At 38.2% G+C, this 24,429-nt stretch overlaps 1 protein-coding gene across 1 annotated transcript in view; it reads left to right on the forward strand.

The window, feature by feature from the left end:
• LOC145985678 (kielin/chordin-like protein) overlaps window positions 1-24,429 on the forward strand; it is a 294,740-nt gene that overhangs the window by 238,207 nt on the left and 32,104 nt on the right. The window contains exons 28-35 of the mRNA XM_083119746.1: window positions 718-894; window positions 1,197-1,470; window positions 12,649-12,825; window positions 13,492-13,751; window positions 15,953-16,217; window positions 21,533-21,789; window positions 22,881-23,054; window positions 23,632-23,811. Of these exons, the coding sequence (XP_082975872.1) occupies window positions 718-894; window positions 1,197-1,470; window positions 12,649-12,825; window positions 13,492-13,751; window positions 15,953-16,217; window positions 21,533-21,789; window positions 22,881-23,054; window positions 23,632-23,811 (1,764 nt within the window). The remainder of the gene's footprint in view (window positions 1-717; window positions 895-1,196; window positions 1,471-12,648; window positions 12,826-13,491; window positions 13,752-15,952; window positions 16,218-21,532; window positions 21,790-22,880; window positions 23,055-23,631; window positions 23,812-24,429) is intronic.

Consider the following 24,429-nt stretch of genomic DNA (forward strand, 5'->3'; position numbering starts at 1 on the left):
AACAACAAATCAACCAAGACCACAGTTGTTGTATTACTAAAGTAGTAGGCTATGCCATTGATTTGTATAACAGCATCATTTCCAGAAATGCAGGTTGTTTTTTTATTCCAATATTAACATATCTTTTAATGTGCATGTAACTTCTATTCATACTCCTGATGAAGAAAACAGGTTTTTTAAAAAAATTGAGGATATGATTTTGGAAGGTACATGTTTACTCAAGGTATTTTTGTCTCTATAGCTTAATTACAACAATGACAGATGGGTGGTTAATTGATAAAATCATGAAGTAATACATATAATAAAATGTCCATGCCTTACCCAGGACTTGAACCTAGGATCTCTGGCTTCATGTTAACTGCTCTGCCATGGAGACCGGCTTGGTAAGATAGAGAGCTGTCGATTCTGTAAGTTGCAATAGAAATGTTAGTTTTTTTTTATGACTGTATAGACCTAAACAGAGTCTGAAACAGATGCACCACAAGAATTCCAATTCCAAGTGTGAGAAGCTGGGAAAGGGCAAGAATGGTTGGATCTGAAATTGCATTTCATTCCTCCTTGAAATAAATCCTGGAGACTGATTTCTTTTTTAAAATTCCAATTTTCATGCAGATATTAATAAAAGTAATCTCTCTAGCTTTTGTTAAAATATTTTTTGTTACATTATTTCTAACTGTAACTAATTTAGCGTGTTTTTAAATTTGTTCCTTTTGGCAGAATTCCTATCCAAGGTGTCAGAAGAAGCCTTGTGAACCAGTCCCATGTTATCACCCAGCTACAGATTTAGATAGCTGTTGCGCATCATGTGATAATTGTGAATTTACCGGAAGATTATATGAAGATGAGCAAGAATTTCAACATGCTGAGGATCCTTGCCAGGAATGTTCATGCCAGGTTTGATTTTTTATTTATTATTTAATTATTTAGCATATTCACTCTCAGTACCTGAACAGAGTGATGTTCTTCTCACCAAGTTGTAACAAATTGTAACAGTTCAAAGTAGTTCAGAATATGTATAAATTTTAAGATATATTTTCCATTGGAACTGCATCGTAGGATGCTAGTGGAGTTTACTTTAATATATTTATTATCTCTCATGAGATTTAATCACATAATTTCCAGAATATATAGATGTATTTTAAATAGTAAAAATTATATGAAACTACTTCGATGCACTGTGTTCTTTTTTTTTTCAGAGTGGTAATGTGACATGCAACACAGTTGTGTGCCCTCATGTACACTGTGAAAATCCTCAGATATTTCCACGTATGTGCTGTCCATTTTGCCCTGTCAGTATGGATTGCGATTTTGAAGGAAGAAAGTTTGCTAATAAAGATGTTTTTGCACATCCTTTGAACACATGTCAAGAATGTTCCTGCATTGAAGGGTCTGTTCACTGCTGGGAGAAACAATGTGTCACTGCCAACTGCTCACATCCAATGACTACAGACTGTTGCGAGAGCTGTGACGGTAAGAGGCATCTTCTTTTAAATGAGCTTACAACTTAACTCCTGTGGTATGTTAATTGGAATGTAGCTTTTGAAAGCAGCTTTGTGATCAAGAGGAAAGTTCATATTCAACCTACCTTGCAACAGGTAATACAGAAACAGCATAAACACAGGTTCCCCTCTCTCAGCTCACCTGCAAATTCCTCTTCGTGATGGTGGCATGAAGACAAGACTGCAAGCCCAGGTCAGACTTTTTATCTGCATTTTTTGCTGTTTCTGTGTGTTGCGTTTCTTATTTAAACACTGGATTGATTATATACACTATTTAATGTACACTGACACTGGACTACATTGGAATGGAGTCGACCACCACGTAGCAATGTCTCTCGCTGTTTTCTCGTACAGTGCGGGTATTTCCCGATATGTACCACGCCCTGCACAGTCTCCGAAGCAGAGTCTGCACTGTCCTGCCACCTAGTGGCGACAAGTATAATGAATACTTAAGATACACGAATTTTCACACATTGATAACACAAATAATAATACATACACTAATCTATCCCAAACATAGTCCCCCCTCTTGATCGAGTCGATCAACAAAAGTACAACTAATGATCTATTGGAAGAGGCACTAGTTTGTTAACTGGACGTTTATAGGTTGAAGATGAAGTGCGAACAGTTGCAACACGCACTAGTCCATCCGCACCAGGATGCACTTGTTCAACTATAGCAAGTTTCCATGTAAGTGGAGGTAGGTGATCTTCCTTCACTAAGACCACTGTTCCTGGTTCCAAATTCTTCTTTTGGGTGTTCCACTTGGTCCTCTGCTGCAGGGAATGCAAGTAGTCCTTTGACCAACGGTCCCATAGTTGTTGGTACATCTGCTGCAATCTCTGCCATCTGGATAAACTGGATTCTTTGATGTCAGTTAGACTAGGCTCAGGAAAACTAGTTAGGGGTGCACCAATAAGGAAATGGCCAGGGGTTATAAAACTGGGATCTGTAGGGTCATGTGACAATACTGTGAGGGGCCTGGAGTTAAGACAGGCTTCGATTTGAACTAAGAGTGTTTCAAGTTCTTCGAAAGTGAGAGCAGAGTTCCCTACGATTCTCCTCAGGTGATGCTTCATGGACTTCACTCCTGCTTCACAAAGTCCAGCCATATTTGGGCTATTGGGTGGTAGAAAATGCCATTTGAATCCTTCCTGAGCTGCATGGTCTTCTAAAGACTTGCTGAAGTCTGATGATTGGAATAAATTCTTCAAGTCTTGTAATTCACGATTGGCACCGACGAAATTTCTTCCGTTATCGCTGTACAAGTTCAAACATTTTCCTCTGCGTGCCGTAAATCTTCGCAAAGCAGCAATGAATGACTTGGTGCTGAGATCTCCGACCAATTCTAGGTGTATGGCCTTGGTGGCAAAGCATACAAATACTGCTACATATGCTTTCAACCTTGATTTGCTTCTGGTGATTGACGGCTTGATGATAACTGGTCCAGCGTAATCAACTCCAGTGTTTAGAAATGGTCTAGTGGACTGTATTCTGGATGGTGGTAATTGTCCCATGAGTTGGTTGGAAACAGATGCTCTTAATTTGAAACAAATGAGGCACTTGTGCAGAATAGCTCTGACCACTTGTCTGGCTCTTGGTATCCAGTACTCCTGTCGTAATGAAGATATAAGGAGTTGCGGTCCTGCATGTAATAGCCTGTGGTGTTCTGAAAGAATGATCAATCCAGTTAAATGATGCTTCGGTGGCAATATGATTTGATGTTTGCTATCATATGGTAGCTGTGAGTGCCTAAGTCTTCCTCCAACTCTGAGTACTTGTTTGTCATCTAGGAAAGGATGCAAGTCTGAAAGTTGACTATCCTTTGACACCTGACTGTTAGAAGACAATTCTCGTATTTCCTTGCCATAAACTTCGTGTTGCACGCTTCTAATGCAAGTATGCAATGCTGATCTTAAGTCACTTGCTGACAATGATCCTATGTGTTTCTCTTGTTTGTTCCTCGCATTGTGTAGAAATCTCAAACAATATGCAATCACTCTTTGAAGTTTCAATAACGACGAAAATCTGCTGATAAATTCTATTGTTGGTGCATTTGTGACTAGACTTACTGTAGTTGTTCTTTGTTCTTCAAGTTCGTCGAGTTCGAAGTCATCATCCCTTGACGATGTTGGACTCGAGGGCCATGCTGTTGTTGGAAGTGATAGCCAATCAGGGCCATGAAACCACATTTGAGAGGTGTGTAGTGAGTCTACATTTGTCCCTCTGCTGATTAAATCTGCGGGGTTCTGTGCTGACACTACATGTTTCCAGTACTGAGGCTTAGTACATTCTTGAATTTGTGAAACTCTATTCGCTACAAAGGTTTTCCATCGTCTTGCAGGTGATGCAAGCCACGCCAGTACGATTTTCAAATCAGTCCATAGATTGATTCTACTGACTTCCAATTGTAGTAGTTGTAACACCTTGTGTGTTAGTTTCGCCAGCAACAAAGCAGCGCACAATTCAAGACGAGGAAGAGTGATTCTTCTTATAGGTGCCACACGCGAACGTGAACAAAGTAAATGTACAGTGGTTTCACCATTTTCATTTGTTGATCTAAGATACAAACAACAGCCATATGCAACTTGCGATGCATCTGAAAATCCGTGGAGTTGAATGTCAACCACTTTTCCTTGAACTAGCACAAATCTGTTAACTTGTACCTGATTAATGTTTGGTAACTGTTGAAACATACGTTTCCACTCCATGTTGAGTTGATCTGGTAACTTATCGTCCCATTCCATGTTATGGAACCATAATTGTTGTAGAAATATCTTGTAAGAAATTACTATTGGACTGACTAGTCCCAAAGGATCAAAGATTGATGCGACAATAGAAGCTACTTGTCGTTTAGTGATGTTGTCTTCATAACATGACACTATCTCCTTGTTATTTGCTTGCAATTTATCTGTGACTGGATCCCATGTGAGACCTAAAGCTGTAACGTTTGCTTCCTTGTCAAACTGAAATGGTAGTTGCATTTCTCTATGAGTAGCTGGTACTGCTTCAAGAAGTTCTTGATGATTAGAACACCATTTCTTCAAAGTGAATCCTGCTGAATTCAGTAAATCGATTAGTTCTCCTTGCAATTGTCTAGCTTCTTCAATACTGTTAGCTCCAGTGAGGAGGTCATCAACGTAAACATCTCGTTGTAAAACTTTGGATGCATTCGGAAACTTGGTTGCTTCCTCTTCAGCTAACTGCTGCAATGTTTTGGTCGCCAAAAATGGTGATGATGCCAAACCAAATGTGACTCTTGTGAGCTCGAACGTTTGTACTGGCATATCTGTAGATTTTCTCCAAAGTATACGTTGAAACTTAGTGTCATCTGGATGAATCAGGATTTGTCTGAACATCTTCTCGGCGTCTGCCGTAAATACAACCTTGTGCGTTCTGAAGCGAAGAGCTATAGACTGAAGATCGTCATGTGTGGTTGGACCGACCATCAGTATATCGTTTAATGAGACTCCATTTGTTGTTTTTGCTGATGCATCAAAAACAATTCTGATTTTCGTGCTGCTGCTGCTAGGTTTGAATACTGGATGATGTGGTAAATAGTATGACACGTCACCAGCTTCATTTGGATCTGGTTGTACTGGCTTCATGTGTCCCAACATTTCATACTCCTCGAGTATTCTGCTATACTCCTCTTTCAACTCTGGTTGAAGTTGAAACCTCTTCTCTAACTGATGTAATCTGAATAATGCCTGGTTGTATGAATGTCCTAGCTCTGTATGATCTGATCGAAATGGGAGACGAACAATGAAACGCCCTGTTTCATCTCTGGTGGTGTGTTGATTGAAGTGGTTTTCACAAGCTACTTCTTCAGCTGTTTTTGGTTTCGAGTACATTTCTTCCAACTCGAAAAAACGCCGTAATTGAGAATCCAAATTGTCTTCCATGCGTACAAAACATGCTACTGTGGGTGTACTAGGTTGTACAGGCTGTTCCATCCGACCAGCTAAAATCCAACCTAATTCAGTATTTTGAAGAACTGGATAGTTTTCATCTCTCGTTTGTCTTTCAGGAAGAAGTAAGTGCAAGTAAAGTTCCGATCCAATTAGTAGATCTATCCCTTCTGGTTTGTAGAAATCTGGATCTGCTAACTCAATGTCGGTTGGTAGGTTCCAATGTTCATGATGAATAACTTGAGAAGGTACGTTCCCTGTGATGCGTGGGAGTATCAGACAAGTAAGTGAAGTCTGGAAGTCTGACACTCTTGAGCGCAGCTGAATGTCGACACTGTGCTTGGCTTCCGATGAAACATTATTGATTCCTCTGATTGGAATATGATTTTTCTGCTTTCGCAACTGTAGTCTCTGAACAAGATCTTCCTTGATGAAATTTGACTGAGACCCACTGTCCAGGAGAGCTCTACATGTATGTGGCTGTCCCCTAGAATCGACGACTTCTACTAAAGCTGTTGATAGCAGAACGTGTGATCTTGGTTTACTCTTAAATGTGCAGTATGAAGATTGTACTGAAGTTGTCCTTTCAGCTTCGTTCCTCGTGTCTGGTGAGTCATTCCTTGGTTGGTCTTGCCTTAGAGGACTTCCTCGTTTACCGCCTTCGTCTGGATGCAACAGTGAATTGTGTTTCAATCCACAGCGTCTACAATTACCTGAAGTACAGTTCCTAAAATTATGATTCGATCTGAGACAATTATAACAAAGTTTGTTGTTGCGCACACACTCTTGTTTCTGCTTCAGACTTGCGCCTGCAAAAGACTTACATGAATATAAGGAATGTGCTAATTTACAGAAATAGCATTGTGTATTTGTAGTTGTCAGGTAAGAATTTGACTGACGGATGTGTTTCTGTTTAGGGCTAACCTTGTTTTTATTGACATTTTTGTTTTCGTGAACAGACTTCATTGATTCCAAAGCTTGACATTTTTGTTCTAGAAAGGTGAACAGTTCTTTTAGTGTAGGGAATGACTGATCGGTATGGCTTAATTCCCATTCCCTTCTTGTGTGAGAATCAAGTTGAGCCAAATAATGATGTATCAAAATAACATCTTCTAACGGTGTTTGTAATTCAAGGGCTCGAAGAGCATTTAAGTTACTGGTGACGTCATTGATAAACTGACGTAATTCTGTGGCATTTTCCTTGTTAATTGCGTTCACATGTAAGATGTTATTGACATGACTTGCTGCTATCAGTCGTTTATTCTCATACCTACCTTTCAACAATTGCCACGCAATATCATAATTTGAATCGGTCATGGGCAAAGTATTGATAAGTGTTCTTGCTTCAGATTCCAATGATGAACGCAAGTAGTGGAATTTCTGTATTTTAGGAATATTGTCATTTGTGTGAACCATAGCCTGAAATGCATCTGAATATGCTAACCAATCCTGATAATTACCGTGAAACGTGGGTAAAGATACCGTGGGTAATTTGATGTGCTTGGTGCCTAATGATGAAGCATTGTTTACAACATCCGATCCATCTGTAGGTGCAGCTTGTGCTTGTTTATGTTTCTCTATAACGGATTCCATTTTACCCCGTACCTTGTAGTAAACTTCTTCAAAATCCTCCCTGTGAGGTTCGTGATTTTCGTTTATATCTTCTACTTCTAAACGTGTTTGAACTTCATCATATTTTTCCCACAAAGGTGTTAAATTCTGTAAACGGACCCTTACTTCTTGAACTTCCCCCGTATCTTCAAAGGCACTGACAAATGCTTGTGTTCGTGTTAACTGGCCCCTAAATCCAGCTCTCTTACGTATCAACATTCTTTTCTCTTCTTCATCCATCGCGAAGGAAAGAGGGCAAGGAAATATAGTACGTGAGGAAAGAGTAAACAAAATATGGTGCGAGCCTAGCTAACTACTGACCTTGATCTGAAGCTTCCCTGGGTGTTGGCGATGACGTCACTTCAGCCGACAGCAGGATACTGTAGTGGATGCTCGAAACTGTCCAAATGTATGATACTCAGTCCCGTGATGAGTTATCGTAGCAGATAACTGATTGTCCACTGAATACTACCGTGTATAACTCGGTCTTCTAACAAAACATTCGACGTACGCACGATAACTATACGGAATGTCTGTTCAAACCACACGCGTAACCGTTGTGATCGAAAATTACACGTAATACGTAATAAGTACTGTGACACAGAAGTTCTACGATTGAGCACATGCAACCATATTGACGTAAGTACGAATGTCAGTACACATCTGTAACTGGAACACTGCATACAAAGTCACTTAGATACCGCGCGAAAACACTCGTTCTTTCCATGGCGGGCGAGTTGAGACGTTTGTTCTGATGCGTAACACGTCATATCTCACAGAGATTGTTCACTTGGTAAACTAATCCTGCCCGGAGATGACCATAAAATGTTGCGTTTCTTATTTAAACACTGGATTGATTATATACACTATTTAATGTACACTGACACTGGACTACATTGGAATGGAGTCGACCACCGCGTAGCAATGTCTCTCGCTGTTTTCTCGTACAGTGCGGGTATTTCCCGATATGTACCACGCCCTGCACAGTCTCCGAAGCAGAGTCTGCACTGTCCTGCCACCTAGTGGCGACAAGTATAATGAATACTTAAGATACACGAATTTTCACACATTGATAACACAAATAATAATACATACACTAATCTATCCCAAACACTGTGTTTACCTGTTGTGAGGTAATTCAAATACTACAGTTCCAGAATGGGGCATTAGGTGCCTTTTTTCCCCTTTTACTTTTTTCTTTCTTTACTACATTCAAGAAATTTTAACCAAAAAACATAACTAATTATTGTTGGAGCTCTTACCAACTAATATGCAAATCAAACTTCACCTTCATACAGTGGAAGCTCGTTTTTAGTGTTTTTCATGGGACCAGCATGAAATAACTTAAAATAGAGGGAAGTTCAAAATCTGAGAAAACTTTTGTGCCATTTTCCCAGGGGCGGTGCCAGGGGGACACGAGGGTGTGCTTGAATGCCCCTTAATTTTCTTCAGCACCCCCTACATTCACTGAAAACACGAACATTAATATGTAATATTATGTCATGTCGTCATATTAAGCGCCGAATGATAGGTACTGAAGTAAGTCCGTTATTATTGTATGCAGCAGGCAAGCACTGAAAGAGGTGCTGATACTTTTCTGTACTGGTGGCAGCCTCTGTAAAAATCAGCGGCCATTTTTTTCTTTCGTCAACATTGTTGACATGAATTTTTTCTTCTTTTGTTTCTTCAAGTGATCTGTTCGTGGTTTTTGATAATTGCCTGTAGCTTAATATAAAAAAAAGGACGTTAAAAACTGTACTCACGTATGCGAGTATGTTGTTCCAATATTTCTTACTGTAGAACGACATTTTGGAGATAAACTATCCCCTTCTTCAGGTTCGTATGAAAAAACTAGGTACTTAGCATAGTACCACGTCGAAATGTAATATAAGGATTGTGCACAAGGGTTGGTGTGGATACATTTAAAATATTATATCCTCGCCCTAGAGGTATATAAAAAGCTCGTCGTTCACTAAAAAAACTTGCACAATAAACCTATTCTCATGTTAAAAATGTTATGCGATCCGCGAGACGCGAATGGTCCGGGGATCCGTGCCTCCAGGTTACGTTGCCGGTAATAGGATAGGTGAACCCAACCTACTCACCAACTTTGGGCTTGATTGAATTTACAAGTCTACCTGGCTATGTAACCTGGACGTACTTATCCCCGTGCATGGAGGATGTCCCCAGCTGACCAGCATCCATTCCGAGGAATGATTGCTGGTTTATCATAGGGACTTTTAGCCTATTTAATTCGGAGCGAGTGGCTCGCTTCCCGGACTTATCCACCCAAATATGAATTAAAAAACCAAGACGTTGGAATGACACATTTAATCTTCTTGGGTTTCTCACATTTAAATATACACAAGCACTGAACAAACTTATAGGTGTGTTTTTACATAGATAACCAACAAATAGGTAACTTACATAGTCTGCTTCCACTTCATCACACATGGGCCTTTGGAAATTTCACACTTACCACTCCAACTTTGAATGGGGGGGATTTCTGAGAATTTACACTAGAAATATGACTGGGTCATAAGGTAGATGGTTCTTTAAATACAAATGCACTGTTCCAGGGAGATATCTAACAAAGGATGTGCTGAATAAACTTGGATGCCTTTGGATGCAAACCACCTTGGTTTTCTGAAGGTCTTTTGTTCATACCATGTAGTTTGGAATTGTTTCGTTTTTTCATGGTTTCAGGTTCCATGCACTATAGGACACTTTAAATCCTGCAATTTGTCCCTTTTATGCACTATTGGACTAGTTCCTTGCAATTATTGGGTTTTCCACACTTTAGAAACAATGGCCGCACCATTGTTCCCCTCCCCAATGGCCTACTCTGGCCCAAACTGCTGGAGCGATGTGTACTGCTTCAAAACCAAACAACAAGTGTTTTCAAGATGGCGTCCTCTCATGATAAGTACTATCGCAGTTCTATTGTCTGGAAGCCACACCCAGGAGGCCATCTGATTGGTCCACAGCACCTCGGGCTACTTGCTTTCACCAAGTACCTTAGAAAATCCACCAGGTGGCAGTCTAGTCAGGGCTAGTTCCACTGGCTCTCAACAGGTGGCACTGGTGCTGTGAGATCGAGTGTCTTTTGTCAATAACGTCGATTTTTTTATGTTTTTGGGGTTTATTTGTGCTAATAACTGTGAATTGGGGTTATTTTCAGGGAAGGCAAGTTAATTTGTGCTTGCACAAATGTTATCCTGAAAATATATTTACTAATAAAAATTTTGCTTGAAATGCAACATGTGCTCATTGGATTATGCCTACACACAAAATGTTATCATTTTGATAACCAATGAATTTGGGTCAGGGACTTATTATTTACTTAATATTTTGGGTGTTTCAGCATGGTTTTACTACTTAGGCCTAATTCCTGCTACTTTTAGTATATCGGGGAATGTCTACTCCTGTTAATTTTGCATGGAGTGAAATAGCCTTGTACTTTTGTTGGAGTGGAGTGGTGCTTGTGTGTATTGGGGATGTATAGCCAACATTTGGTTGGTTATAGTTAAAAAACTAAAAAACTTGCATGTACAACTTGCAGGTTCGGCCATTCCTACCCAGTTGATAAACTGTTTATTTTCCGCCTACTTGTTCTTCCTTACACTGGAGCAAAAATCTCAGCTGCTTTTAAGGTATCACCAGGTTAATACGTTCTATGTATTTGTTCCATGTAACATGTCTAGTAAACATACCATTTCAATCTTTTTAAAAAACTGTTAGGAAGAGGCCAATGTTCACAAAGAAATTTTACAGTTCATTGTTGGGGATAGTGCGGCAGAAGGGATTTTAAAGATGACACAGTTGCTGTGCTTTGCGTTTTGTCTTGTGGCAGACAGAAGGTATAATGTACTATGTATTTTGAACCTACATTGGTTACATTGAAAAGGTTCAAAAATTGTGTTTTTAAGGGCAGGATGATTTTATTTTGTATTTCACTACTTAGTTCAATAAGACTGCAACACATATCTGAATGTTTACACTGTATGGCCACTTTCTTGGAGTAGAAGATTTAATACATATCATCATGGACGTCCAGGTGGAGGGTGGGAAGGGGGGGAGGGCAGCATCCCTGGAAAATGAATGTCAATCTAAAGTTATATATTTCACACATTTATTTTAATTTCAGTCAGTAATTCATTTTAATAAGTGGTGGCGATTAGGGATGCAGTTGTCCCCCGCTTTTTGCTATTTTTGTCCCCGTCCTATGGTAAACCTTATCTCCCAAGGAAAAGAAAATTGTCCTCCCCCCCCCCACCAAAGTTTTGGCACCTTGCTCTCCCAGTTTCGAAAGGTTGCATGCGTGTTTCATGTTTTCCTTATTTTCAGAATTGCACCCAATACATTTCTTTCCGCACACCCTCAGCACCCCTAGATAAATAATCCTGGCACTGCCGTTGCATTTTCCTCTATTTCGTCTGAAGATTGAATGTATAATATGGGGAAATGCAAAACTGGGGAATGTAAAATTGGGGTTCCAGTGTATATAATATGATGCTTCATAATGTTTGTGATGATGTTAGAAGATCATTTCATTTGGTTAAATTGAAACCATGAAAGCCCAAGTTCTCTCAAAAGAATGTTTAATGAGCACACCAAGAAATAAAAGTAAAAAATTAAATACAATACAAAAAAAAATACAAGTTCGTCAGTCTCTCTAATAGATTTATTATTAACACTTGCTATGCTTACTTGCCTGTGATTTTAAGAGAAGACTTTTCTTTTTAACATACATATATTCTTAAATATTACATAAGAATATTGTTAACACTTGTAATAGTTCTGGTGTTTTTGAGATAATACTTAATATGTTTTAAAAATATGTTTCATTATAATATTTGTACACACACAAGGACATTGTGTGTAGGCCTCTCGAATGGCACAGTGGTAACGTCATTGCCTTGTAATCAAGGGGTCCCAGGTTCTATTCCCGGAGACACATTGTGGTTTGGATCCCACTTTAAATTGTAGGTCCAGTCCTGATTAGCCTTACTGTGCATAAAGTGGACTTAAAACAGCAAATCAATCAACAAGAACATTGTGCATACTTTTATTGCATTTATGAAGTACAGTAGAGCGTCGATTATCCGAACGTCGGTCAACTGAACGACCGCTTAACCGAACTGTGTACTCGCTCACTTTCAGATATCTGTAATGAAAAAAGTACGTGACTTAGCTGCTCGTAAGCGTGTAGGCTTGCTTAGACAGACCAAAATAAAGGATTTTTTTAAACATTAATTTTGTGTACTGTGTGTATTGTTCATGCAAAATGCGTATGTAATATGTACATATTTTTGTTTAATAAACTGTACCACATACTATATATTCCTACTAAAGTTGCCTTTGTACGTTACTTTGTAATACATACTTAAAGAGATGCCTGTTTTTATGAATAAATTTACTGTACAGTACTTCTTTTTGGCAAATAAACATGTACAGTTCGATTATCCGAACAAACCAGTTTTCCGAACACCCATGTCCCCCAATTACTTCGGATAATCGACGCTCTACTGTATATTCATGCCCTTTAAATCAGAATGTTATCATCAAATTTCCTTTTTATGTAAATGCACAATAGATTTTGATTTACTTAATGACTTTTTTTTCAGGTTGTTATTACCATGGCAATATTTATCTCAATGAGCAAGATTTGATAGACCCTTACAACCCTTGCCAAGTATGTGTCTGCAACAATGGGACGGTTACATGTAATGAAATTGTTTGCCCTGACATTCAGTGTAATTTTCCAATTCGTCTGCCTGGAAGCTGCTGCTTAGACTGTCACAGTAAGTTTGTTTGACATAAATTCATTATAAAGTTCAATCTCTTAATGTAGGGTATTTTACATGTATTGTTGTTACATGATTAGTTAGGTGGTTACATAGCATGTAAATGTAAACACATGATCCATGAATTAAATAAATACTGGGACTGATATTGCCACTGCAACTTTTGATCAATATCAGTGGTACTGAGAGATTGATGTGGTATAGTTCTAATGTGATACACCTTTTAATTGTTACAGCATTGAAGTACAATGAGCATTAGTTAAAAGTATGATCAGCTCAGCTTTAATCCCTGCTGAAAACTTTTTAGTAAACTGTTTTCAGTAGATCTATAGGTGTTTTGAAACATGTTCAGATTTCCAAATAGATATAAAAACAAATTGTTAATTAGGAGGAATGTATTTGCAGCGAATATGTTGAGTTAGATGCACTATATACAATATTACATGTGATACTGAAGAGAATATTTCATTTTTAGTTTTCCTACTGTACATGTACATTAGACCTACTGAAGGTTTTCAGTAGGAAACCATTGAGTTTCAATAGATTTCCGAGAGATACAGTAGACTACAATTGATAACAGTATATTTTTTCTACTGTAAACAGTAGTAATATCCAGCAGGGATGTCTTCTTAGTTACTCCCATTAATTGTTTACTATTTTCAGAATGTTACTTCCACGGCGTGTCATTACCAAATGGGGAAACTATGAGAAGGCCTGGACAACCATGCGAGGAATGCACTTGCCAATACCCTGAGGTGATATGCGAAAAACAGTCATGTCCAAATGTGACATGCATGTATCCTGGTCTGTCTGCTGATGGCTGTTGCTCTGAGTGCAATCACTGTTTCTTTGAAGGCTGGCAGCGATCAAAGGGGGAAGTGTTTCCAGATCCAATCGATCCCTGTGCAGAATGTTATTGCAGGGTAATGTTCATTTGATTACATTATTTTCATGAATTTGTTAACTAATTGTTTAGACAATGAGAGAAACAAGTTATGCCTTCTGCTGGAAAATGAATTTGGTTTATTATTAAAAGCATAAACAAAACAGCATATGAAGTGATGTACCTCAGACTTATTTACATATGCATATAAGTGGCAACTATTAAGTCAAACTACATCTTGCAAGAAATCTCATGCATGATGTCTTCATGTTGATTGATTACAAAAATTGGTAATTCTTAGGTGCCAGATCGGGTTGTTACCATTTTACTTGATGTTGCTGTCGTAAAGTTTTCAATTACCTGCTATGAAAGTCATTATACAGTTAGCATTATTCCCAATCTTCATTTCAGTCTGTAAATCAGGCCATTACTGGTTTTGGTATATTGGATTAATTAATTGCTGGCCAGCTACAAGGTGTAGGGTTAGTTAATATGTTTCCATGAGTGTACTTTTATATGTTATTGTTTGTAAGAATATGTGCTTAATGGATTGTGCTTTACTGCTTATTAGATTCCTCTGTTTTTTAGCTTCCCAGTGGGGGAGCTGTCTTTCAAAAGACCGTTGCAGTGGAAAATTCCAGTGCTACGGGGTCCACGTCCACGGATGTTTACCCTGACTATAAAGAAGGCCAGTTGGGCTTTACAAAAAACAGTGTTTCCCCATCTTTTCGACGACGAGGAACGTTTCCTCGAGTTTAGTCCACTTTTGGTGGCTAGACTGATTATAAGAATGTAGCATTTGGTGTAAGCCAACATCAGTTGCTCTCCCAAAGTCCCCTTTAGAAAAGCTTTGAATATTTGGATATTTCCGTATCGAAAATTGATGCCCCAAAGAAAAGAGTAAATGCGTAAGGAAATGCATTGTAATGAATGGAATATCGTTTAAGCTGAGGGCAGGCCTGCAGAGATAGTTATGCTAACTCTGTGGTAAAGGAAGTGCCAATGGTGTAAGCCATAGGTGCGCAATTTTGTTGTTTTAAGAGTGTTGATTTGGTCAATGCACACATGGAAACGCTATGTAAATTTGATAATCCTACTCGAAATGTTCTGATTTAAGAATTAACTCGTTAAGAACTACGATACTGTCCATTTTAAACCAGTTGTTTATTCACTTTTCTGTACATGTGTAACAAACCAGGGACTAAAAATATAAATGTTATGCGAAACCCCTCTTTCGTAATTCCGTCAATAATATAATATCTGCTCGCTTGGCACCCAGGGTGAGGTGGAAGGAGAGATTAGAAAGGTTTTTACAAGGGAAGTAATCTAGATGGCAGGATAGAAACGAGGGAGTGGGGGGCCAACTTTCACAAGTCAATAATTTTCAAACTGTCCAGGAATTCAACTCTTCAAGAAGTTTTGTATAGTAGAAGCTTTATAAAGTGTCAGTATCACAGATTTTGTTGGAAATATTCCAAATTAAGTTAACAGAATATCCAGGAAAAAAATGGTTCTTTCATGTCATTTTAATCATTCCAAACCATGAATTAATGTGTGCTTTATACAGATTTGGGACAGTTTTAAAGTAATTATTAGTCGATAAATATATTGTATCTGTATCTTTAATCAAAACAAAAATAAATGTCTGATGAAGGGAGCGTGTGTTCTCCTAAAACGTTACAACAAAAAAACTGTGATTTTGTACTTGTAACAACCATAGACTACAAGAGAAATAATTTTAGAATGCAAGCACTGCAAACATACAAGAAAAATAAAACATAATTATACACAGTGAAACCTTGACTTTACGTTTTTTCGGTGGACCAAGCTGTTTCCTTTCTTTTTCTTTCTTAAAGCCTAATAAACACCATGAAATGATTACAAGATTAATGTACTTTCAAGAAAAGTTATTCTGATATGTACAAAACCATTATGTTCATTATTCTATAAATTATTTACTTAAAGTGATTTAAATCTGATTTAAATCAGTCCACCTTGGTGACAGCTATTTTAAGTCTTGAACATTTGAAAGTAAAACTTTGGTAAAGTGATGCCGTAAATTGTGGTGGAATGCTAATATATTAATATTAAAGAATATTTTGAATAATTTTTAATTGTGTCAATTTTGAAGCATTGGAATTTGTTTTGGACCGTTAGTTCTAGTAATTATCAGAAAGAATTGCCAATAAATGACAAATAGTTATGAAGCATACTGCAGAAAGTGTTTGTTTTTGCTTCCAGATGGGCGAGGTTCAGTGTACACCCAAGACATGCCCTGCTGCAAGCAAGTGCACCCATCCTGCCACAAGTACATGCTGTCCGGAATGTGGTAGTGCATGTAATTACGAAGGGAACACTTACAGAAACCAAACAGGGTTTGTGGACCCTATGAATCCGTGCCAGGAATGCTTCTGTGACAGAGGGAATGTAACCTGCTCCCAGGAAAGCTGTCCTGCAGTGGATTGCGATTTTCCTGCATTGAAAGGCTGTTGTCCAGCATGTGAAAGTCAGTATTGATTGATTTGATTAATTTTGCTTCACTTTTCTGCCGATTTTTGGCTAAATTTGAAGATCAGGATAAGTGATGATGGGATGAAATATGAGAGATTATCAAGTACTCTCATGCCCAGGCCAGGATTCGAACCCAGAACCCCTGGCATCACAACATGCTGTGCTAACCACTTATCCATGGAGGTTGTCAAAAGTTAGCATTTTTGCCTTGGAAAATTGTTTATTTCAACAGACATATGGATTGATTTCATCTAGGCAAATTAATTGCTCAAGATTCATATACAGTAGAGCGTCGATTATCCGAAGTAATTGGGGGACATGGGCGTTCGGAAAACTGGTTTGTTCGGATAATCGAACTGTACATGTTTATTTGCCAAAAAGAAGTACTGTACAGTAAATTTATTCATAAAAACAGGCATCTCTTTAAGTATGTATTACAAAGTAACATACAAAGGCAACTTTAGTAGGAATATATAGTATGTGGTACAGTTTATTAAACAAAAATATGTACATAGTACATACGCATTTTGCATGAACAATACACACAGTACACAAAATTAACGTTTAAAAAAATCCTTTATTTTGGTCTGTCTAAGCAAGCCTACACGCTTACGAGCAGCTAAGTCACGTACTTTTTTCATTACAGATATCTGAAAGTGAGCGAGTACACAGTTCGGTTAAGCGGTCGTTCGGTTGACCGACGTTCGGATAATCGACGCTCTACTGTACTACTATGTTTGCTGAGTTTTATTTATTGAGTTCTGATTTATTATTAAGAAAGTATCTTGAGAAACTTCGAGCTAAACTGAATTCAGTAATATATTTGTCACACTATAAAAGAGATTTGAATTGAGGACCCAGGTCCAAGGTTCTATACCCCGTGGAGGCCAATAGTGGTTCAGATCTTACTTTAAACTGTAGGTCCAGTCCCAATTAGCCTATCTGTGCATAAAGTGGACTTAAAACAAAACAAAAAAAACAAAACTCATTTTCATGCTCAGATTTGAATTGAATTACTGAGTGTTAATATAACATATCCACACAATGAGAATTTTGATTATCCTGTTTTAAAAAGCAATACATTGGGAATGATGGAAAATGTTACTGGTTTCTGGTCTGTTTTTCGTCAAGTTTAAAATAGAGCATGGTAGTGTACCCTATTAACTTTATATCAGTATAATAATTTGTAAATTTTATATCAGCACTTTATTGATAAACAAGGGGTCCCAGGTTTGATGCCCGGTGGTTTGGATCGCACTTTAACCTTTAGACAGCCGAGCAGGTTTACGAAAGTAACCCCGTTCTGGCCCAAGCTTTTCGGTGGGAATTTTAAATTCAAACACTCTTTTTAGGAAAATTGTTATAACTCGGGCACTATGAGCGCAATCTACTTCAGATAAGTTTCGTTTTGCAGCTAAAACATCAGAGCATGAAACCGTGTATAATTCAGAACTCCCAACCGAGGAAGGGTGGTTTGGGGAGCATGCCCCCCGAATTTCAATGGAAAAAAAACAAAAATCTTGAGTTTGCCCCCTCTTCCCCCTCTATTTTGGAGAGAAGGTGCAAACCTTAGTATTATTTTCAAAGAATGGACGTTTCTCAAGAGAATGAAACATGTTTCATGTTGCTGGGTACCATACAAGTTGAATAATGAGCCAAAATGTGAAACTCTGTTCGGAAATGTGGCATGGATATGTTCCGGAGAGGGGGAAGGGGGCTCATCAATGTGAATTTCCCGAACTTGCTCCAGACCTTTGTCAGAGTTTCCACCCAAACACAAAGAGTATGAAGGTCCAAAAAGCACATCCATTTTGTAATCAGCACCATGATACCATATGGTATCATCGGGCCAGTAAAAGGTTAAACTGTATGTCCAGTTTCGATTAACCTTTCTGTGCATAAAGTGGACTTATTAACAAACTCAATAAATCAGTCATTTATTGGTGTGCAAAAATTTCATATCAGTTCATCCTCACTGGAAATATTGCAAGCATTTTTCATTACTTTCGTTGTACGAGGCGTATTCGGATAGTAAGTACCGAAAGGGTGTAAAAAATAAAGTAAAATAGTTCCGTACCTTTTTTTATTTTCATTGCATTCTACAAACCTTAAACTACTTTTCTACGTAGTTTCCACCACTGTTCAAGCATTTGTCGTTGTGTGGCACTAGTTTTTGTATCCCATCATCATATAATGTTCCAGCCTGTGACGAAAGCCATCCATGCACTGCTGCTTCGACGTCGTCATCCTCGTCGAAACACTGACCAGTAAGAAACTTCTTCTTCAGATGAAGAAAGAGATGGTAGTCACTTGGTGCCAAGTCAGGGCTGTTGGCAGATGAACAAATTGTTCCCAGCCGAATGACATGATGACATTTTGAGTTTGTTGGGCCGTATGTGGACGAGCATTGTCGTGAAGCAACACAACGCCTTCGCTAAGCATTCCGCGTCTTTTGTTTTGAATTGCACGACGTAGCCAGATTAATGTGTCACAGCAGGCTTCTTTGTTGGTGGTCTGTCCTCTAGGCAAGAACTCAACCATTCTTGAATTGAGAAAACAAATCACAGACCGGACTTCACAGTTGGTGGGCCGATTGATTTTCTTGAACATTTCAAACCTTCAGAAAACTGCAAAGAAAAAGAATGACCTGCTCCCACGCGTGCCTGTGGCTAACTAATGGATGAAGGACGTCAGTGAGAACTCACACGGTCGTAACTGCATCGCTACAGCGGCAATATTTGCAAACGATACTTACTTTACGAATGCGCCTCGTACTTTATTTATACGTGTGAATTTATTTTGCTTCATCATCATCATCATCATCCTTCGCCGTTTCCTGCCTCTGGCTGGGTCAGCATAGAAGTGAAGCCTCTCCATTTTTTTCCTGGTGTTCCGCCACTCCTCTCTTTCAATGGTGTTCCAATCTTGTCCTCTTTTTCCTAACACTCTCCACTATCTGCTCTTTCCACCAACATCTTGGTCTCCCCCTTGCCCTTATTTCCACTCCTTGTGCATGGTAAGCTCTTACTGGTAGTCTTTCTGCATCCATCCTCTTCATGTGTCCGAACCATCTCATCTGTGCCTGATCTATCCTGTCCCGAAGCTTCACCAAACCCACTGTCTGTCGGATCTCCTCATTCCTTATTCTATCCCTTCTAGTCTTCCCCAATATACTCCTTAAAAATTTCATCTCCACTGCCTGCATCTTGCTTTTGTCTCTCTCTGTCACTGTCCAAGTCTCTGCTCCATAATTATTGGCACATAGTATGTGTTATATATTACCTTCTTGCATTTCACAGGTACATCCCTGTTCCATATTAATCTTCGAACACTTTGATATAGTCCACCACCCATTTGTCTTCTTCTGTTTCCCTCCTCATCTATTCTTCCACTTCTCTCAATTATGCTTCCTAGCAGAGGTGTATGCTGGTTCTAACGAGTGGGTAATCTCCGACCTTTTGATCCTCAAACTCCAAAAGTTTCCGTACAATTTATATCAAGCTCCATATTGGATTTAGGAATATTGTGTCGGAATGTTTGTCTTATTGCTACGATCACAATCAATTAATTCTCGTTATTGCAATTTACTATACGTGTAGAATTTCAAATAATAATGTGTGTAGAAATAAGTTCAAGCGATGACACTGGCCTACCTGTATTAACAATTTGCAACTTCTCCTGAAAAGATCTTGTTCCAAAAGGTTTCACCAGCAAATCTTGTATCACATCCATTACCTTTTAACACAGCACTATCACGACAAACACTAACACCTAAATAAATAATAAACACGAAGCACAGCATGAAGCCAACGACTACACGCATTCAGTTTCACGCACCAAACTTCTGTTGTTGTGTTTCTGGCTCAGAATGAAATTCCCTATGAATGATAAAAAAAAATTCCTTTTCTGAGCTCGAAATGACAGGTTTTTAAAAGTTCGAATCATTGCAGGTCAGAGCCAGAATTTTATTTCGGGATGGGGATCATCCCTTATTAGCAGCCGCCACATAAAGTTGAAACAGTGGAGTTAGAAGTCCTGAAGATGAATCTCAGATTATTACAACATATTATGCAAAGTATTTAATCCTGCTAATGAAGTAAAATTAATTACCACTATACACTTTTTAAATGAGATATTTGTAGGATTTTGGGGAGGGGGGTTTCAGCCACCCCGAGTCCTCCACCTGGTTACGTGCCTGATGTGGTTTTTTTTTTTATGTTTAATTCGTTCATCTTCATCACTATTAAGCTAAACAGGCGGAATATAGCAACTTAAATTAACTAATATATATATATATATATATATAATTTATTTTTGACATCTTTCCCTTTAAAAAATATTCAGTTCCGTGAAAGAAGTATTCTCGCTGCTTTTGAAGATTAGAGAGGAGAAACAATCACTATTTTTGTAAATACAAGGATGGGGGGAGTCAGCAAATAGGTGCTTTAATTGCTTAAGCTTTGAATTTTAATTCAGTTTGCTTCATCTTCAATATTTAAGCTTTTCCCTTTTGATAAATTTATGTTCAAGTAACAGAAATCAGCAAGACAGAAGCAAATATAAAGTTAAAATTAGCGTAGAATTGGTTTGCCCATGTTATTCAGTTTTCCTGTTCTTCGCACTCTACCGGGTATGTTTTCCCTAGTTCAGCGGAGGGAACGGGAAAAGGCTCTGAAGGTTGAGAGTGCGACCGGTGGACTCTCACAAGAAGGAGCTTACCCAGGGCACGGATTCACCTCGCCTGAGAAGCAGTGTTTCCTCCCCCTCTTTCCTTTCTCCTCCCTCCTCTCCAAGGGTTGTAAGGAAAGCGGGAGGAATGACGTCATGGTGAGATTCCCTGAAGTCATTCCACCAGCTGGAGAAAGGTTCCCGGTTCGGCGGCAAACGATTGGAAGTATTCGCACGCTGGAAGCAAGGAAATGTATGCATCGAAATTGGTTTGGAAGAATATTGTGAAGAAATGTGTATATATATATATATATATATATTTTTAAAAAAGAAATACAGTCGGGTCATCTGCGATTACTTAGATGACCCAGAGTATACGCCGCTGCTTCCTAGATATTTGAAGCTCTCACTACCCTCAACTCTTCCATATCCATCTTTATTCTTGGTTCGTTTCTGGCTCTGTTTCTTGTTGTTATTAGCACCTCACTCTTTTCTGCACTGAATTTCATTCCTGCTCTTCTGATTTCCTCATTCCAACTATCAAGCTGTCTTCAAAATTCAGTCAAAATATTTGATGGTGTTTTTAATTACAATATTTTCCTTGTATCTGTGAACTACATTTGTGTTGTTTGATTCTTTCAGATTGCTTCTATGAAGGACGATTGTTATATAATAATCACATGTTTCCTCATCCCATGAACCCATGTGAAGAATGCAGTTGCATGGATGGAAATATACGATGCATTCGTGTTCCTTGCCCTCCTGTCACGTGCTCACATCCAAGAATTACTAATTGCTGCCCATCCTGTGCTGATGGTTGTAGATATGAAGAATTTATTCTAAATGAGAAAGAAGTTTTTGTGGATCCTATAGATGAATGCAATACTTGTATTTGTGAGGTGAGTTGCCAGTTGGTGAAATGCAGTGTAACCTCAAATATATTGGAAGAATCAGGTGGCTGTAATAATAAACAAAACACAATGCAGGAAATGTAAGATTGGGAAAACCTTGTAATACACATTTGATTTAAAGCTTTGGAAATGGACCATGTAGCCAAAGTCATCTTACAAACAATATTATAAATAAGAATATTTGTGTCTTTAATTTGCTCAGCATTTTGACATATTTCATGTACATATTTTTTCAGGAACTATAATGTATTCTTGAAAAAGAATACAATTAGCTAAGAATGCATCAAAAGAATGATTGTCTTGCTATTGTAGTTTTTAAATTAGTCACTATACAGTTTGCCATATATGATGGCCAATAAACCCAGATTCGTGGTATAAAGTGGAGAGTCATGCGGCTGCAACAATCAATGTCCCCTGTATTGAAGCTCCTTCTAGTGAAGGTGTGGCCCAACAGGAGTTTTGGCTGTCATTGGTCTATCACCTGCAGTGTTTCTCTCTCTGCTTGCACGACCGTCATATGTAGTAAGCTGTATACAAACTTCCAAGTAAACAGTACTTATTGCTATTGACAATGTTGCAGCTCTTCACACAGGTCTTTTATCAGGTAATAATAATAATAATAATAATAATAATAATAATAATAATAAGCAGTAATATATATTTTATGCTTGGAATTTCATAATGTTTAATCTCAGTTTATAGACTAGTATTTTGGAAATTTCTTCTGTGTAAATGTACAAGACAATATTTTTGTCATGATCTTGTGTATGGTTTGTGAATGGATTAGGTTTTCAAGTTAATTAAATTAAGAAACATGAGCAAGTATAATTAAAACATAGTTTATTTCTTGTGCCAACATGATTATGATAAGTATCTCTGGTACATATTTGGATTTTACACAACCTTTCATTTGTTTCCAACAATGTTCTTCAGATGTGTATAAATAAAAAGTAAGCATAAGATATTAATTTGTCATAACTGTGTTTTTCAACTTGATTTGTTAGTTTTGAAAACAGTTGATTTTATCTTGGATTTAAATTATTGTTCAAAATACATGAATGAATCCTTTTTTAATGCAGGAAGGAAGTGTGTCTTGTACCAGACGGGAATGTGCTGAGGTAAACTGCTTGACACCAGTTCAAGGCCCCTGCTGTATGGAGTGTGAAGGAAAATGTAAAGAAGGCACTGCAGAATATGGTACTGGGCAGTTCTGGACTGATGATAATGATTCATGCCAAGAGTGCACCTGTCAAGTGAGTGTGCATTATTCTTCCTTTTGTCAAATTGATGATGAGAGTAGATGAAAGTAGACAGAGAAGAAATCTGCTAAAATGTTGCATATACCTTTCTGACTTTGTTAATAAATGCGCTCCTAGGGAAGATGGGACAGGTTGATCTGTAGGATATTGGGCTGACCTCCATGGTGGAGTGGTTAACACAGCCTGCTACGATGCCAGGGTTTCCTGGTTTGAATCCTGGACAGGCATGGGTGTTCTTTGCGTTTGTCCTTTCATCATATTATCACTCCTCATTTTTACAATTAGCCAAAAGTGGGAGAAAAGTGAAGTAAAATGAACCAAATGAATCAATTAGTGTATTGGTATTGGCCAATATAGACATGTCAGTGTATCAGTAAAATTAGCAATAATAAGGATATGAATGAGCGTTTGTAATTTTATATCAGATCTACAGAATGTTCGATACAATTTTTCATTCCTTGAGTTAACTTGGACTTTCGAAAGACTTGGCTAATTACTGGTGAATGAAATTAATACAGTTGTTGAACATGTAATAAATTTTAGATATTATTGAATACTTTTTTTCTTGCAGGAGGATGAAATTATTTGCCATCGTAAACCATGTCTTGAACTAACTTGTGAGAAACAACGAATCAAAGAGGGGAAGTGCTGTCCTGAATGTGATACAGATTGCCAAATTGGTGAAACCATGTTAAAGAATGGAGAAACATTTACTCCTGAAGATGCTGAATGTAGTGTGTGCACATGTCAGGTAAGAACTAACTGCCTTCTGTGATCTGCAAATATATAATTTTTTTTCTTCTTTGACAAGTTTTTTTCCCCTTAATTTTTAGTAGTAAATTCTGTAATCTCTCTCTCTCTCTCTCTCTCTCTCTCTCTCTCTCTCTCTCTCTCTCTCTCTCTCTCTCTCTCTCTCTCTCTCTCTCTCTCTCTCTCTCTCTCTCTCTCTCTCTCTCACACATATTATTGTAAAATGAAACTGTGATATGTCATTTAAAATATGACAATTTTAATTTTAGTATGTATTATTTGAGTGGTTTGGAAGTAAAACTTGATAACCCACAAAAGTATGAAACCGAGAAATACGCAGGTGAAAGTTTATCCATTATGGCTTATGAGGTACCTGAACATTCCCATGTGTTTCTAAGCTAGCCTCCATGGCAGAGTGGTTAGCACACTGTGCTACAACACCAGAGGTCCTGGATTCGAATCCTGGCCTGGGCATTCTTTGTGAGAGTCCCTTCATCAATTTCATCATATCATCACTCATTTTCATCTTCGCAATTAGCCAAAAGTGGCAGAAAAGCAAAATGAAATGAACCAAATGATTCAACTGTGTGTTTCTGACTGTCGCCAGTTACTGAAGGGA

The sequence above is a fragment of the Lepisma saccharinum genome, chromosome 3 (assembly GCF_977018435.1).
Source record: "Lepisma saccharinum chromosome 3, izLepSacc3.1, whole genome shotgun sequence".
NCBI classification, from domain to species: domain Eukaryota; kingdom Metazoa; phylum Arthropoda; class Insecta; order Zygentoma; family Lepismatidae; genus Lepisma; species Lepisma saccharinum.